Source organism: Macroventuria anomochaeta, assembly GCF_010093625.1.
Source record: "Macroventuria anomochaeta strain CBS 525.71 unplaced genomic scaffold BU25scaffold_43, whole genome shotgun sequence".
In the NCBI taxonomy this organism is placed as follows: domain Eukaryota; kingdom Fungi; phylum Ascomycota; class Dothideomycetes; order Pleosporales; family Didymellaceae; genus Macroventuria; species Macroventuria anomochaeta.
Genome location: NW_022985404.1, coordinates 265,378 through 279,388, shown reverse-complemented (window position 1 = coordinate 279,388; position 14,011 = coordinate 265,378). Strand labels below are relative to the sequence as shown.

General features: G+C 51.9%; 6 protein-coding genes across 6 annotated transcripts; 4 read left to right on the top strand and 2 right to left on the bottom strand.

Annotated features, from left to right (window-relative positions):
• The first annotated feature begins 522 nt into the window (after positions 1 to 522).
• BU25DRAFT_208572 (glycoside hydrolase family 16 protein) lies at positions 523 to 3,067 on the top strand. The gene is made up of 5 exons (XM_033701172.1): positions 523 to 1,368; positions 1,426 to 1,708; positions 1,759 to 2,281; positions 2,329 to 2,809; positions 2,862 to 3,067. Exons 1-5 carry the CDS (start codon positions 722 to 724, stop codon positions 2,914 to 2,916), a joined length of 1,989 nt encoding a protein of 662 aa, XP_033556862.1. The 5' UTR covers positions 523 to 721; the 3' UTR covers positions 2,917 to 3,067.
• Positions 3,068 to 6,847: 3,780 nt separating this feature from the next.
• BU25DRAFT_208569 (uncharacterized protein) lies at positions 6,848 to 7,396 on the top strand. Its single transcript, XM_033701171.1, has one exon. It carries the CDS (start codon positions 6,954 to 6,956, stop codon positions 7,245 to 7,247), a length of 294 nt encoding a protein of 97 aa, XP_033556861.1. The 5' UTR covers positions 6,848 to 6,953; the 3' UTR covers positions 7,248 to 7,396.
• A 940-nt stretch (positions 7,397 to 8,336) lies between these two features.
• BU25DRAFT_415160 (uncharacterized protein) lies at positions 8,337 to 9,036 on the top strand. Its single transcript, XM_033707482.1, has one exon. The coding sequence runs from the start codon at positions 8,362 to 8,364 to the stop codon at positions 8,992 to 8,994; it is 633 nt and encodes a 210-aa protein (XP_033556860.1). The 5' UTR covers positions 8,337 to 8,361; the 3' UTR covers positions 8,995 to 9,036.
• Positions 9,037 to 9,085: 49 nt separating this feature from the next.
• On the bottom strand, positions 9,086 to 9,978 carry BU25DRAFT_208566 (uncharacterized protein). The gene is made up of 2 exons (XM_033701170.1): positions 9,218 to 9,978; positions 9,086 to 9,155 (listed from the first exon to the last, which is right to left on the bottom strand). Exon 1 carries the CDS (start codon positions 9,864 to 9,866, stop codon positions 9,240 to 9,242), a length of 627 nt encoding a protein of 208 aa, XP_033556859.1. The 5' UTR covers positions 9,867 to 9,978; the 3' UTR covers positions 9,086 to 9,155; positions 9,218 to 9,239.
• A 153-nt stretch (positions 9,979 to 10,131) lies between these two features.
• BU25DRAFT_415158 (alpha-soluble NSF attachment protein-like protein) lies at positions 10,132 to 11,827 on the top strand. The gene is made up of 7 exons (XM_033707481.1): positions 10,132 to 10,266; positions 10,328 to 10,391; positions 10,452 to 10,511; positions 10,573 to 10,671; positions 10,722 to 10,915; positions 10,970 to 10,981; positions 11,036 to 11,827. Exons 1-7 carry the CDS (start codon positions 10,234 to 10,236, stop codon positions 11,453 to 11,455), a joined length of 882 nt encoding a protein of 293 aa, XP_033556858.1. The 5' UTR covers positions 10,132 to 10,233; the 3' UTR covers positions 11,456 to 11,827.
• BU25DRAFT_415157 (DUF726-domain-containing protein) lies at positions 11,488 to 13,817 on the bottom strand. Its single transcript, XM_033707480.1, has one exon. It carries the CDS (start codon positions 13,793 to 13,795, stop codon positions 11,618 to 11,620), a length of 2,178 nt encoding a protein of 725 aa, XP_033556857.1. The 5' UTR covers positions 13,796 to 13,817; the 3' UTR covers positions 11,488 to 11,617.
• Between the last annotated feature and the right edge of the window lie 194 nt (positions 13,818 to 14,011).

Here is a 14,011-nt window from a genome sequence, read left to right as displayed (position 1 = left end):
GGCAGTGAAAAGAGTCGCCTCCATGCAAGCGCCTTGTCGAGCTGCTTGGAGGCTGCCCAGGGTGATTGGCCGCTCCTTGTTTGGTTCCTTGTTCGAGCTTCGAGATCTTCGTCCCTGAGCTTCAGGCCGTGCTTGCCACTTGGTGAATCTTGATTCCTCTGCGTGCCAACTTCGCCGTTTCTTCGTACTACATTCGGTGTTTCTGCAGTCTTTTGCCTGTGTAACTCTTGAGGCCGCTCACCACACCACTCGACACCGCCACTGGTCCTGTGTTCACCCCGGCTTTCCCCCACGCACGCTGCTGCTGCGAGTAGTGACATAGTGTGCCAAGTCGTTCCTGGCGGTACCTGGCTTAACCTGCCAACCCTGGACGCCCCCGTTTAGACTAGGAGCAAGACACCTCCCCCGTGCGCCTGCACCTCCATTTTCACTCCTCGCGGCGTCCCTTCTCCTGCTCTTCACCAGAAGCGATACCGAGCAGCGTTCCCCTCTGCGTGTTTTTTGGACTGCGTACCACGAGGCTTCAATTGCGCATACTGGCGTTGCTGTTGCCCTGACCCCCACCTGCAGGGCGCTATACACGTCGTTCCCTTCTTAGGCATTCAAGTTGCATGCCGCGGACAACAACACTCATTCGCCGCCGCAGCCCGCCCTTTCTTGGACCCCTATAGCAGCTATAGGACACGATCGCTAGCATCACCACCACATACGCTCTTTGACCATGTCGGCGCCGCTGTCCCCTCGAGGGGAGAACCCGCCGCATCTCCGCCTCAACTCTGGCTCGCATGACATAATAACGGACGACAACTCGCCGCCCCAAGTACGACCGAGCACAGCACGAACGAATTCGGCGCGATCATTAACGGCATCTCTTCGACCTGGCACCGCACCGAGCTCTGGCCTTCGATCAGTGACACAAGAACCCAACATCTATTCCAATGTCGGTCTTGCAGAATCTGGGGATCTCCTGTTGCCGCCGCGAAAATCGAAGATGAAGCCCTTTAGAGATGAATCGCCGCTGCGGTCGCATTCGGCCATGTCCTCGCGGCGCACAAGTTGGGAGTCCGATATGTCATCGAGAGGACCATTCGCCTCGCCATTCGACGATTCAAGAGCACCATCGCGGGCAGGGAGCGAAGAGGATCTCAACACACAGACAGTATCGGAGAAGTTCAACATCCATCCGTCTGCAGGGTTACTACTGTTTCCAGAAGACGTCGAGGCGGACGATGCTCTGCACAACCCAGAACCAGGCGAGAAAGAGAAGCGCGACTGCGATATCTTCACAAGAAGAGGAATGGTCAACCTGGGTGGTCTTGGAATCATGGTGCTTGGCCTGCTGTTCTTGTTCATTGGCTACCCTATCCTGTATGTCGAGCATCTGACGTCAATACTCACGTTTGACATTCACTGACAACTCTGCAGTACTTTCGTCGACAAGTTGACGGAGAAGGAAATCGGACCTTGCACGAACAACCCGCTTTGCATCAAGGGCAAAGAGCACGAGCCGCTTTTAACAAACCTGCGAAAGGGCCTGGTCGACCCAGACACACCGCAGTCTGCAATGACACGCAAATCATACGATGGCTCTACGCAGAAGTTGGTTTTCTCTGACGAATTTAACACTGACGGACGTACTTTCTACGATGGTGATGATCCATATTTCCAGGCCGTGGATATCTGGTACGGTGCCACGCAGGATTTGGAGGTAAGCGACACGGATGTCGAGGTTTCTGGATCAGTACTAATACGCAACAGTGGTATGACCCCGACGCGGCCTATACCGAGAACGGTACACTGAACTTCAAGTTCGATCTGTTCAAAAACCACGGCCTCAACTACCGATCAGGCATGGTCCAGTCGTGGAACAAGTTGTGCTACAAGGGCGGCCATTTGGAAGCTAGTATCTCGTTACCTGGCAGAGGCGACATTAGTGGTTTCTGGCCTGGTTTCTGGACCATGGGCAACTTGGCTCGTCCCGGATACCTTGGTTCAACCGAGGGCCTGTGGCCGTACAGTTACCACGACAAGTGCGACATTGGTATTACGCCAAACCAGAGTTCATACGATGGTCTCAGCTATCTCCCGGGAATGAGGCTCCCTGCCTGCACTTGCTCAGGTGAAGACCACCCCACCCCTGGCAAGTCTCGTAGCGCTCCCGAAATCGATGCTCTGGAAGGCTCAGTTCACTTTCTGGGACCCGGCGAGAGTAACGCTGTGGGAGTCGTATCTCAGTCTTTCCAAGCTGCACCTTTTGACACCTGGTACATGCCGGACTATGGTAAGTGCCTGCAAGTCCAGCCATCAGGCTCTACTAACATTTGACAGAACAAATGGAGGTCTACGACAACACAATCACCATGATAAACTCGTACAAGGGCGGGCCCTACCAGCAAGCTATTTCTGGTCTGACTAATTTAAACACTGATTGGTATGATGGCAAGCAGTACCAGAAGTACGCGTTTGAGTACAAGACAGGCGATGATGGCTTCATCACCTGGTACGTGGGCGACGACAAGACCTGGACGATGAAGGCCCCAGCTACACGTCCCAATGGCAACATTGGAACTCGAGTGATTCCAGAGGAGCCTCTGGCCATCATCGCCAACTTTGGCATGTCCAACAGTTTCGCAGCCATCGATTTCGCACAAATTGCGGCTATGTTACCCGCCATCATGCGTATCGACTACATTCGTATATATCAACCAGAGGGCAACGAGATCATGACCTGCGATCCCGAAGGCTATGAAACTACGTCATACATCAAGAACCACCCGGTTGCTTACGAAAACCCCAACCACACAGACTGGTATGTATCGTTACATAGTTGGCAACTCACCATCATACTGACGAATATGCAGGCAATCGTCCGGTTACGACTGGCCCAAGAACTCATTCATGTCCGACTGCAAATAAGTCGCTTGAGCTTCTTCTTTTCTACCTCGCCAAGGACTGCTGGATAGTTCTTCGGTGTGATCCTTCCACGTTGGCGGCCACATTTGCTTACGACGAACGACAATACCCCAGACCGACCATTGCAAAAGCACGTAATCATAGACGTTTTCTTCTTCGAGTTGTACTGCATCTTCTTGGCGGCATTCTATGCAAGACGCATCTACATTGGAATCGACAGTTGGGTCTTTCCGACATCTCATTTATGGCCCATCTAATTGCGACTGCTTACACGGACATAATGCACCGCAGGTATCGATCTCTAGATGCAACACCAGGGACAAGCATCACAATCCGGGATCCCGAACGCACCATCTCGAGTTGTACCTGCGCTGTTCGCCATCAACTTGGATCCTTGCTTGAGCATCAGTATCCTTGCATTTCGCAGTCTCGGCTCGTACAACTCATCGCATATACGGCGCCTTTGTATATCATGGCTGTTCTCTTCTTCACTGCATTTGCATTGTTGTACAAACCATTGGGCATTTCGCGCATTTGGGCTTGGGGCAGGATACCTCTTTTACTCGGCATTTCTAAGCGCTCGTTTTCTTTCACGTTTGGTTGTTGGTGTAGACAAAGCGAGTCTTGGAGTTTGCGTTGGGAAGGATTACGAAGAACCGAACTACTACCACATTGACGGGCGTTTTTGTAATATTAGGGAGATGTCGTGACTGGGGATGAGAGGCAGGGGACGCAGTAAGATTGAGTAGAGTAGAGGTGATTATATCCAAATATGTGAAACACATTCAAACAGCGTAACGCGACATTTCCATCTGTATTTGAGGCTTGTGTATACCGAGTCTTGGCTACTGCATGCCGTTTGGCAGTTGATGGGGGTCCTTGGTTCCGCAGTCCCAACCGAAGCGGTCCTTCTTCCACTGGATTAACCCACGAACACTAAACTTCTCCCTCCATCGCCTAGCCTAGTACGAACAAAAAACGGCGCAATGCATCGGTCGGCATCTCATGAATGTCTTACCAAGTGAACAGTGTGCGTTTAAAGGCACGCGATACCTGAACCCTATCAAGGGCCAAACGTTTGCCTCGAATGGCAGCCAAGTGGCCATCCCATATTGCAAATGCGGGGAGGCTGTCATTCATGACAACTAACTTCCTTCAGCAATGCTGGAGGTTCGAAAGTATCACAGTACATGTCAACATGAACGCAAGGTTGTTGACGCGATGAGGGCATCAATGCAAATTGCCAGGCTGACAAGCCCATACTTGACACGACTGTTCTTTTTCCAATATTTACATCTCGAGGCTTACGGTGCAATGTTAGGGCGGAATGGGTAGCCTGGAGGTATTCAAACTAATGGCACCACAGAGGAATCAGAACTCTCGTGAGTCAATTCGATTGCTTGGTACGAAGTATCGTATATCCATGGTTTGATTTATAGGCGTTCAACAACCGGTAAGGAATATTTGCGGCAGCCCTATATATCGCCCCTTGCTTCCACTGCAGTTTCAGTACGCACACAACGATCCTCTACAACTTCGAAAGCTCAGCAACCAACACTCTCATCACAAGGTATACTGCAGGCTTCTAGATCAACAGAATGTCCTTTCAGAGATCGTGTTTTCAGCGTTGTTTTGCAAGGGCTGGACTGAAGGTGCAGCCTGGAGGTGTCAGACTCTAGGCACTACGGAACTATAAACTGACTATCCGAACTGGCGTCCCTTTTCGACCTCCCTGCCGAACTAGTCGAAAAGATTTTGGAGCATCTGAAACCCATCGACGAGCCACTACCACTGTGGAGCCAGACCGCCAACGACGGCGAATGGAATATCCGTCACTCTGCGCGCACCCTCGCCACTATGGCCAGGACCTGTCATAAGTTTCGTCCGATAGCAGAACGGTGCCTATATCGTCGATACGAGAGCAGCTTCCAGCGACCACAGCTTGGCTTCTTGCAGAGACTAGCCTCTGATGGCGCGCTCCACTCCGCGCTGAAGCACATCTGAATCTTTATAAATGATTTCAGTCGAAACCACAAATACAAAGCGACTGACCGACGCCATCTTGACTACCAGGCTGCCATCACAGATTCCCCGGCATTACGACACGATCATAGAACAGCCCTCAAGAAGAATCCTGCCCACTTGAAACTGGCCTTACGCATCTTTCAAACACCGCACTTGCGGTCGTTAGGTGTCGAAGCCTATCATGGATTCGCTGGCCCACCTTCGGTGCCAATCTGGCTCCAGCCGATTCTGCGGGCAGCACAACGTATCTCAGTCAGTCTGCGCGGGGGCTTTGCATATTCGAAAATGCATACGATAATCATGGATTTGTGTGGACCCTGCACTCCCACCCTGCTTCATCTGTTTGCCCTTCCACGCCTCCAAAGGCTGCGCTTGGAAGCAACTGAGGCCGTGGCTCATGGTTTCATCGACATCAAGCGTCGAACCACTCCGCTTGCGTGGTGAGGCTAAAGGATATGTAGAGGGGATTCTAGGCATGGTCGGCTGCTTCAAAGCACTCTCTTGTTTCTCGTATGACAACTACCACGATCTCAAGTAAGCTTGGCTGGGAACTTCTCGACCGTGTTTTGCGGAGATACTTACTGCTCTCCAGCGACACAACAGCTCTCTGAAGGAATGGAACTCAAACATGACGGCGACCATTCCTTGTATGGTAGTAGCCATTGGTAGGAAAGACTAGAAGGGGTTGAAAAAATTGACTAGCTCAAACCTCTGTCGCTACCATTTCCCCTACTAATGGGATGACCAGGCTACAGGACAACTGACTTCTGGGAGGTCAAGCCTGACCCCAATTCCGATGCTATCCGGTTATGCGCAATACCTTACCGTCAAGCTTGGATGAGCTATCGCTCACGCTGACAACAACATGGTCTCCGTTCTATAGTTTCGAGAATGCCTTCTATAGCGCGCTTCCGGAGTTGTGGGAAGAGAGTCCGAGTTTGAAGGGAGGTTTAGATCAGCTACAACTCGCTGTCTACAACCGATTCGATCCTCCTACTAGACTCCTGGCAGATCAAGGACACATACCGTAAACATGGCGTGCGTTTCAAGTATACGATGATGTTCGATGACAAGCACAGTAAGTCAACCCTTTCCTCTTCAAACTGCACATTAGTTGACAGACCTTCAGTGTATACACGAGAGATCAGAGAATGGGGCTTTTACAGGCATGCAAAGCCAACAAGGACGTTGCAGCATGCCACAATAGCAAATTAAAGGAGCTATCTGCTACTATCAGGTCTTTGTCTTTGGATCGTATGGAACTGCAGTGTCGAACATAACTCCACGATTCGATATTGGTCTGACTTATTAGGAGGATTTTTTAGGGGCGCAAGAAACAACCTCTCACTGCGATTGAGCCACGATGGCATCTATTTTAATTCTTGATAAGCTACTCTGCGAGGTTCTCGGATACCGCGAGCCTGTCGATGACCTGACCTTGAGCACTTCGGACGCACTCTAGCCGCTCTCACGAGGTCCTGCCATCGATTCAAGCCCATTGCACATCAACTGCTGTATAACCGGTACGAATCAATTCAAACCCAGGCCATCCTCGGACATGTCCAACAAATACACCACGATCCTACCATATGTAAGCTTTTACGAATCCTCAAAAGTCATTGGGGGCGTATAGGCGAGCTTGGGCCTAGCAGAGATAAGCCTTCTCCAGAGCGGATCCAGGAGGTGGGAAACGACATCACCCAGTTCAAGCCCTTCGCATATGTGAAGTGCACCATCAAGTAACTCTTGGAGTTTGAGCCTTCACTTTTCGAGCTCGCTACCATCATTCTACGAGCGGAAAACTTGGCGTCTTTCAGCACGACAGACATATTCGAACCCGATCTAGAAGTGCATGCAATATCACCAGTTTTGACGTTGTAGCCTATCAGAAGGTGTATCAAGTTCCAACGTCTATTCGAAGCTCCACACGCTCAAACTGGACATGCAGCACATTGACAGTCCGTTCATCGTCCATTTACTTCGCCTACCGGCCCTCCGAGAATTGAGCATGGAGAATGTTTCGCTTAGGCGCAAACCCATCCCTGAATATGCTGGATACGCAAAATGGCCCAAAGTTCCGGTTTGGTTACATTGCCGAAGATGACTTCCTGGCTGCGCAAAGGGATTTGGAGATCAAGGGGTCGGATATGGAGGCGGAGCTTGAGGGCGATGTCTCTGACTATGCCTCTGATGATACCCCTGACGACGCCACAGAGCTCATCGTAAAAAGCAGAGTGAAGAAGTTATCGAAACGGCGAAGTGGGAGCACTGAGACGGCAAGAAGCCGCAACACGCATGCACACATTTAGGTGTCCACCGAACTCAGAAGGTTGCTGAGGCGGAGAGCCGTTTGATTGATGAGCTTGTGTCTAAGCACATCCAGACTTGTGTTCCACGATGCATGACCATGGTCGAGACAAGGGTAGTAAAAAAGGTCAAACTCAACGGCATGAAAGCACGGTAGTTTCTTGAGCGAATCCGGCAACGCAGGGATCAAGCTCCCGATATTTGGGAGTACATGATCAGAGCAAAGGACCACATATCCTACTGATACCGTGGACCGAGTCGGAAGCAGGGCACAGGTTATCGCTACGCCAAAGACCCTATTCACAGATGGCCGATATGGCCATATATCACAACAACCGTCATCGTAGTACTTGGTACACTCTTATGTGTGCTAAAGAGAGCATTTGACGGTTTTGGCATGCTGGGTAAACTGTAATAGTCAAACCTAGCCAGTGTAGACAAACGATGGGTGAGGAGTAGGCGTTCCAATCCGTTAGGGGTCCGTTCGTCTGAATTCGGAATTTTGCTTAGCTTAGTGCTTGGCATATTCAAAAACCGGAAGAAATGTGGTGATAATGGCATGCAGAGCCAGGAATTTTTGCATTGATGATCAGAAATAGCCTTAGCGAGTATCTTGAACGTGGTCGACTTTAGTATTGATGGCTGAACAGCTTTGATCCGCGGTTGGAGGCAAGGTGCTTGGCGACGGCAAGGTGACGTGAGGCGTTAAGCGCAAGTTGATGCATCGACTGTAGAAGTCACGTAGGGGCGTCTTGTCGATCTGGATAGACACATTTGCGCATGAGTAGCGTAGGAACGCGTCTTATGTTGGAGGCCGCTCGTGCTGTGTCCTGGAGGCATACCGAGTCCCGCTCGAACTAAATAAATCGTGTACTGACCCTTCTCGAACATGACTACCGGCTGTCTAGAAGTATCGAGAGTCCTCGTGGCTGGTAATGCGGGTGCGCGTAGTTGTAGAGGCGTAGCGTGGTAAGGGAGGTAGCCAGAGGTATTCGGGGGGTGCTGGGCTTGGCGGGCTGACCTGCATTGATATATCTCGCACCGCCCACCTTCCAAACCTACCTCCTCTTCCGTCACCCCTCCATCTCACCACCATTGCACCCACGCATCACCACAATGCCATCAAACCTCAACTCTTATCCATCAAAAAGACACTTGCACAGTCAAAGTGTCTTCGTACTCAGCATGTGGTATCCCTACACGCCGACTGCTGGCTCCACCATGCCGTCGCTGCCGTCATCGTCATCGGCGCCAGCAATTGTCATGCCGACGAGCCATTCATCGAGTTCCGTCAAGTATCGAGAAGTCGCGTACCATCTGGACGGTCAGGATCGATATGTCGCGGAGTCGTATGAAGTTCGGTCCCCTTCACGCCAATCACCACCGGCACCGCGGGACATGCAGCACTTGCTGCAGCCAACCGAGTACTCTTTTGCGCCGCAGTCTGTCATGCGCCCAAGCCTGACTCCCTCCAAGCCAACATCAAAAAGATCGATTATCATCGTCCCATCACGTGAAAGCCTCCAGCAGGACCAACCAGATACCAAACCTGGGGCTATCAAAGCCTCGAAGCCAGTAGCGCCTCCGCTGGCACCACGACCACGCCGACTCTCAACGCCGGACTTATCTGACATCGAGGACGACCAACCTTTCTGTCACTGCGACTCCAAGAAGAAATGCGCTAGCGTATCGTGTCGACGAACGTTGCTTTGTTGCCTTGATGCTCTGATTGACTCCACGATCAATTAGATCGAGGGCCTTTTGTGTACTTTGAACTCTGCGTGTTGGTTTCCTTTGATATCCTCATTCAACTTTTGGACCTGGTGGTCTTTTTGTTCTCAGACAATTTGAAGCACGATACCATGGCGGGCGATGGAGTTAGCGTTGTTTGTGTTTTCGGTTCCTCATCTCTTTTGCAGAGCATACATTAGTATACCCAAGCTGTGACAGGTGCGAGTAATTGAAAACTTACATTTAATGCATAGTTGCGGCCCTCACTCTGGCGGCCGCTCGCTCTCGACGACAAAGTACTTGCCAGCCTTCTTCTCAGCAGACCCCAGGACATCCCAGTCTTCGACGTCCCTGGCGTCGACCGGCGTGGTGTCCCTCTGTATGCGCCTATGCCACTTGCCAATGACCTTTTCTTTCGCCAGTGCCTCTTTAAGTGTGTCCAGCCCAATTGTCTGCTCCTGCTCTGCTTCCTTCGTCTCGTCACGTATCGCTCGTAGAGGCTTGACACCCGTTGTGTCCACTCGCTGTATCTCGCCTACAAAGTGCAGCTGTGCTGCAAGCGTGTCTAGCATCTTTTGCTCCTGCTCAGGCGTTTCAGGAAGCGGCAAAGCTGAGAGTCGCAGCAGATGATGTAATTGCTTTGAGGTGATTTCTGGTGCGTCCGGAGCGCGTGTTTCCGGTGGCAGGAGCGATTCAACAGACCAGGTAGGCTTTGCAAGGAGCTCCTCGAGTTCGTCTGGGTGGATGCCTGGTCTCTGCTGGCTGTTCGGTACCGTACTTCTGAGTGACTGGGCTGCTGACAGCTGTAATGACGTATGGAACGGACGGTAAGAGCAATGCGAAGGTTGGAAGAGAGACCTGGCGCTCAGTAACACGCGCCGCGAGGTCATTGTGAGGATGTGGTCCTTCGGCGAAAAGTGGGGATCGGTGATGTCGAGTGTGGGTGGTTCCTCACTTCTTTCAGCTGTTAAACACGCTTTCAAACACTCAACTACCACCGCGTACGATTGTTAAGGAAGCTACAGCTTCGGCAACTGCATCGTCGTCGAAGCTGAAAAGGACACTAGCCTCTTGTGGTCAAGCGTCTCAAGGTCAGCGGGAAGCCGCACGGGCTCCGGGTTGTCATCGCCTTTGAAGCAGCTAACGCAGCCACCTGTCTCGACCAAACATCAAGAAGTGCACAGTTATTGCTTTCTTTTCCCTCTCTTCAGATCACGAACAAGGACTACAGCTTAGAATACCCACACAGACGCAAATATGGCTGGCGACCCACGAGCGCTGCTTCGTCAGGTGGGGCACCTTCTCGAACTCAGCCACAAAGCAGATAACTGATATCGAGGTGCTACAACAGGCAGAGACCTCGCTGCAGAAGGCATCTGGCGGATTCAGCTTTTTCGGTGGGCGGCAAGAGAAGTGTACGTTCGACTAAGCAATCTCGAGTTCAAGATGGAGTTCGATACTAATGCACGTGACAGACGAGGCAGCAGCAGAGCAGTTCATCGCCGCAGCAAATGCGTTCCGTATGCAGAAAATGGGTACGAGATATTGAGCAAGAGTTAGACAGGGTACTTGGGACCGGCGACTGACGTTTTGCAGGCAAGGAGGCTGGCGAAGCATTTGAAAAGGCAGCATCAGTCCAGCGCCAACAGCTGAACGAGCCAGATGACGAGGCCAACACACTCACAGAAGCCTTCAGTACAAATATTCCACCTGAAATACTGAGTAAATATCTAACATTGAGACAGAGGCCTACCGCAAGGATGACCCAGAAGCAGCAGCAAGATGCTTAGACAAAGCTGTTGCACACTACTGTAGCAAAGGCAACTTCCGTCGCGCAGCCACTCACAAGCAGAACCTTGCCGAACTGTACGAAGTCGAGCTCGGCGACAACGCTCGTGCAGGTGCAGCCTATGAAGAAGCTGCTGGCTGGTACGAGAGTGTAAGTCCAACTTCAAGTTTCCCATTCTCAGTATGAAGTTCTAACACGTAATAGGACAATGCAGAGGTACACATTGCACCCCACCTTATATTTTTGGCAAAACCTAACAAGCCCCAACAGGCACTCGCAAACAAACTCTGGCTCAAGACCGCCGACCTCGTCGCCCTGGAAGGCAAGGACTACTACAAAGCCATCTCACTCTATGAGAAGGTTGCCAAAACCTCCATCCAGAACAACCTCATGCGCTGGTCTGTCAAAGAGTATCTGCTCAAGGCCGGAATCTGCCAGCTATGCACTGGCGACCAGGTCGGTGTCAATGCTGCGCTCGACAGGTACAGGGAGCTGGATCCAAGCTTCAGCCAGCAGAGGGAGCACCAGTTGCTGTGCGATTTGGCGGCAGCGGTGCAGGAGGGCGATCAGGAGCTGTTTGCTGATAAGTTGTTCCAGTATGATCAGCTGAGTAAGTTGGACAAGTGGAAGACGACGCTGTTGTTGAGGATCAAGGCGACGATCGAGGAGACGGGTGAGGACTTCTCGTAGGTGCACATCGCCGGGAGCTTTTTGAGGAGCCAGATGTGTATATGAGTTGGAGCTGAACATATTGAACGCTTTCAGATGCTCATAAGATTTCATTATTTATGTTCTTCGTGTACTCGCTGGATTCTGTGTATGTTTACCTTATCAACCAAACCCCGACAGCATCTAGGCCCTCTTGAGCTCCTTGTTCTCACCGACGGCCGCTGACGATGGTGGTGGCACTTTCCCCGCATCATCCTTCGACCCAAGGAAGCCTCCAATGTCCAGGTTTTTCGTCTTATCTTGCATGACCTGCCACATGCTCTGCTCACTCTTCTTTTGCACCTCGCCCTCCAGCTTCTGCTTCTCTTTCTCACCATCCTTCTCCTCTTCTCCAGTCGCCTCACCCTCATTCTTCCTCCTCTCGGCTTCTTCTTTCTCTTTCTGTTTAGTCATCTCAAGCTCCGCTTTTTCGACTTCAGCAATGTCGACGTCTTCGAAACCGATCTTGCGCAGGATAGATCCGGTGATGAAGCGGTACTGCAAATGCCCATCCACGAGTTCGGTGACGTCGACATTCTGAACGCCGCGGATTCCCAGAATGGGTTGCAAACCGGCAACGCCGAGCTGCACGGAAGACGTACGGTACAAGAATCCGAGGATGTAGTCTTGTGTGCTAAAGACGTTGACAACGCGGCCGCTGACCACGGAACGCATTTTGCGCCAGTCTGCGGTATCTGAGGGGCATGGAGCGCCGAGGAGTACGACATTCTCGATGAGCCCGAATGCTTTCCGTTCTGCAAGACGCTGAAGACACGAGTATATGAGCCTTGCACCGAGTGAGTATCCCACCAGTGTGACAGGGCGCTCGCCCTGGACTTTGTTGATGAGCGCGTCTGCAAGCACTTCGCCAGCCTTGTCAGCGCGAAATTTCGCCACACTAAACGGATTGTCGAGTACAGTGGCGATCTTGAGCAGGCCGAGGGGCCACATCGCTGCGTTGATGGCGGCAAAGACGGTCTGCTCGATGATCTTCTTCTTCGCGTAGCCCCATGCTGCGCTTGTGATGAATGTCTCGAGACTGTGTCCAAGCTTCAACAAGGCTTCGAGTTCCCAACGTAGAGCGAAACCTTCTGTACCCTTGCCGATGTAGCGCCATGGCGCAACGACTTCTTCGGGTTTGCGCAGCCAGCCGCTCACGGCAATGGCCACGCGCAGACGTCGGGCCTCATTGTCCTGCTTTGAAGGGTCTTGCGAGCGGTGGATGTTCAAGAACGCGAAGTCTTCGACTTGTCGTGCATACGCGTCCATTGCATCACCCGTCATACGGGCACCATATGCACCGAAAAGGCCGCCGACGAGGACTGAGGAGCCTGCCAATGTACCCAGGTAACCCGCGGCAGCTGTGGCTCCGAGCCCCAGACCACCCATAATGGAGCCTACACCTGCTGCAAGGAGAGGAGCGGCGAGACCGCCAGTCACACCGATGAGTGCCGCACCTGCAACGCTGGCGAGACCGACCTTCCATTTTCGTGCGGTCTGGGAGGCTTCTGCCGCCTTCTTTGTTTCGGCATCGGCGTTGAGCTGTTGAGATGCAGCTTCGAGGAGGCCTTGGGCGACTGTCTCTTCGTCCTTCTTGAGAATGGACAGGTTGAGGTGGAGTGAGCTGGTGAGGTAGAGTAGGAGAGTTCGTGAGTGTGCCGAGTAGTGCTTCAGACTGAGGAGGATGAGAACCAATGAGTGCAGGATCAGGGCGCGTTGAGCCTCGTCGAGACGTGCGAGCTGTGAATCTACGGCTGGGTAGCGTTCCTTGAAGGCAGTGTCCTCGTCTTTGTCCTTTTGCGAGAGATCCTTGAGGCTCGTTGTTTCTGCCTCAGACATTTTGGCAAGTCCTTCGACTTTGTGAATTTCGACGTGCTTGGTCTGCTCTCTCGCCTCTTCTCTTGAGTTCACCACCTCGCCAATACGGCTGATAACTTTGCCCCTCCACTCATCAAAATACTGCAACATCTCCTTCTTCAACGCTTGCACTTCCGGCTTCGCGATTTCTTCCTTTGCGTTCTGCTCACGCTTCTCCCGCTCTTGCTTCAGCTTGCCTTCCTTGGCCACTTCGACATTTTCAAGGTCAGATGGTGCGTCTATCAAGGTCTGCTCTTCCGATTTGGCAGCTTTGGCGTCCAATGGTGCTTCCTCAGCAACAAAAATGTCCAGTAATGACTGTCGCATGGTCGCTGTGATCGTAGCGATCATGAACGTGAGATCTGCGCATTGATCTGCGCTCAACAGAGTGGTGAGCGACTGCTCGTCTTTGTGCGGCTCTGCATGCTTCACCTGCCCAAAAGGCAACTTCGATGTCCAATCCATGGTCGGTAAAAATGACTGAAGGAATGACTGGAGGAAGCTGTGTGTATCGGAATCTCTATTAATGATCTGTAGTTTGGGTGACGTCAAGTGGGGCAGGGTGCGGGAGTACGACAGGGATGGATGGCTAGACCGCGCTTCATTCCAGCACGATCAAAGACACAATGACACTTTCATGACAAGGGAATAGTAACACTTAGTATCAGAAGTTGATTTTCT

Bases quoted from the DNA above. Each gene is read 5' to 3' on its own strand.
- BU25DRAFT_415157 (XM_033707480.1), bottom strand. From the start codon at position 13,795: ATGGATTGGACATCGAAGTTGCCTTTTGGGCAGGTGAAGCATGCAGAG.
- BU25DRAFT_208566 (XM_033701170.1), bottom strand. From the start codon at position 9,866: ATGACCTCGCGGCGCGTGTTACTGAGCGCCAGGTCTCTCTTCCAACCT.
- BU25DRAFT_208572 (XM_033701172.1), top strand. From the start codon at position 722: ATGTCGGCGCCGCTGTCCCCTCGAGGGGAGAACCCGCCGCATCTCCGC. The intron at 1,709-1,758 runs GTAAGCGACACG...AATACGCAACAG, and splicing joins GTGCCACGCAGGATTTGGAG to TGGTATGACCCCGACGCGGC. The intron at 2,282-2,328 runs GTAAGTGCCTGC...AACATTTGACAG, and splicing joins CTGGTACATGCCGGACTATG to AACAAATGGAGGTCTACGAC.
- BU25DRAFT_415160 (XM_033707482.1), top strand. From the start codon at position 8,362: ATGCCATCAAACCTCAACTCTTATCCATCAAAAAGACACTTGCACAGT.
- BU25DRAFT_208569 (XM_033701171.1), top strand. From the start codon at position 6,954: ATGTTTCGCTTAGGCGCAAACCCATCCCTGAATATGCTGGATACGCAA.
- BU25DRAFT_415158 (XM_033707481.1), top strand. From the start codon at position 10,234: ATGGCTGGCGACCCACGAGCGCTGCTTCGTCAG. The intron at 10,392-10,451 runs GTACGTTCGACT...TGCACGTGACAG, and splicing joins CGGTGGGCGGCAAGAGAAGT to ACGAGGCAGCAGCAGAGCAG. The intron at 10,512-10,572 runs GTACGAGATATT...GACGTTTTGCAG, and splicing joins GTTCCGTATGCAGAAAATGG to GCAAGGAGGCTGGCGAAGCA.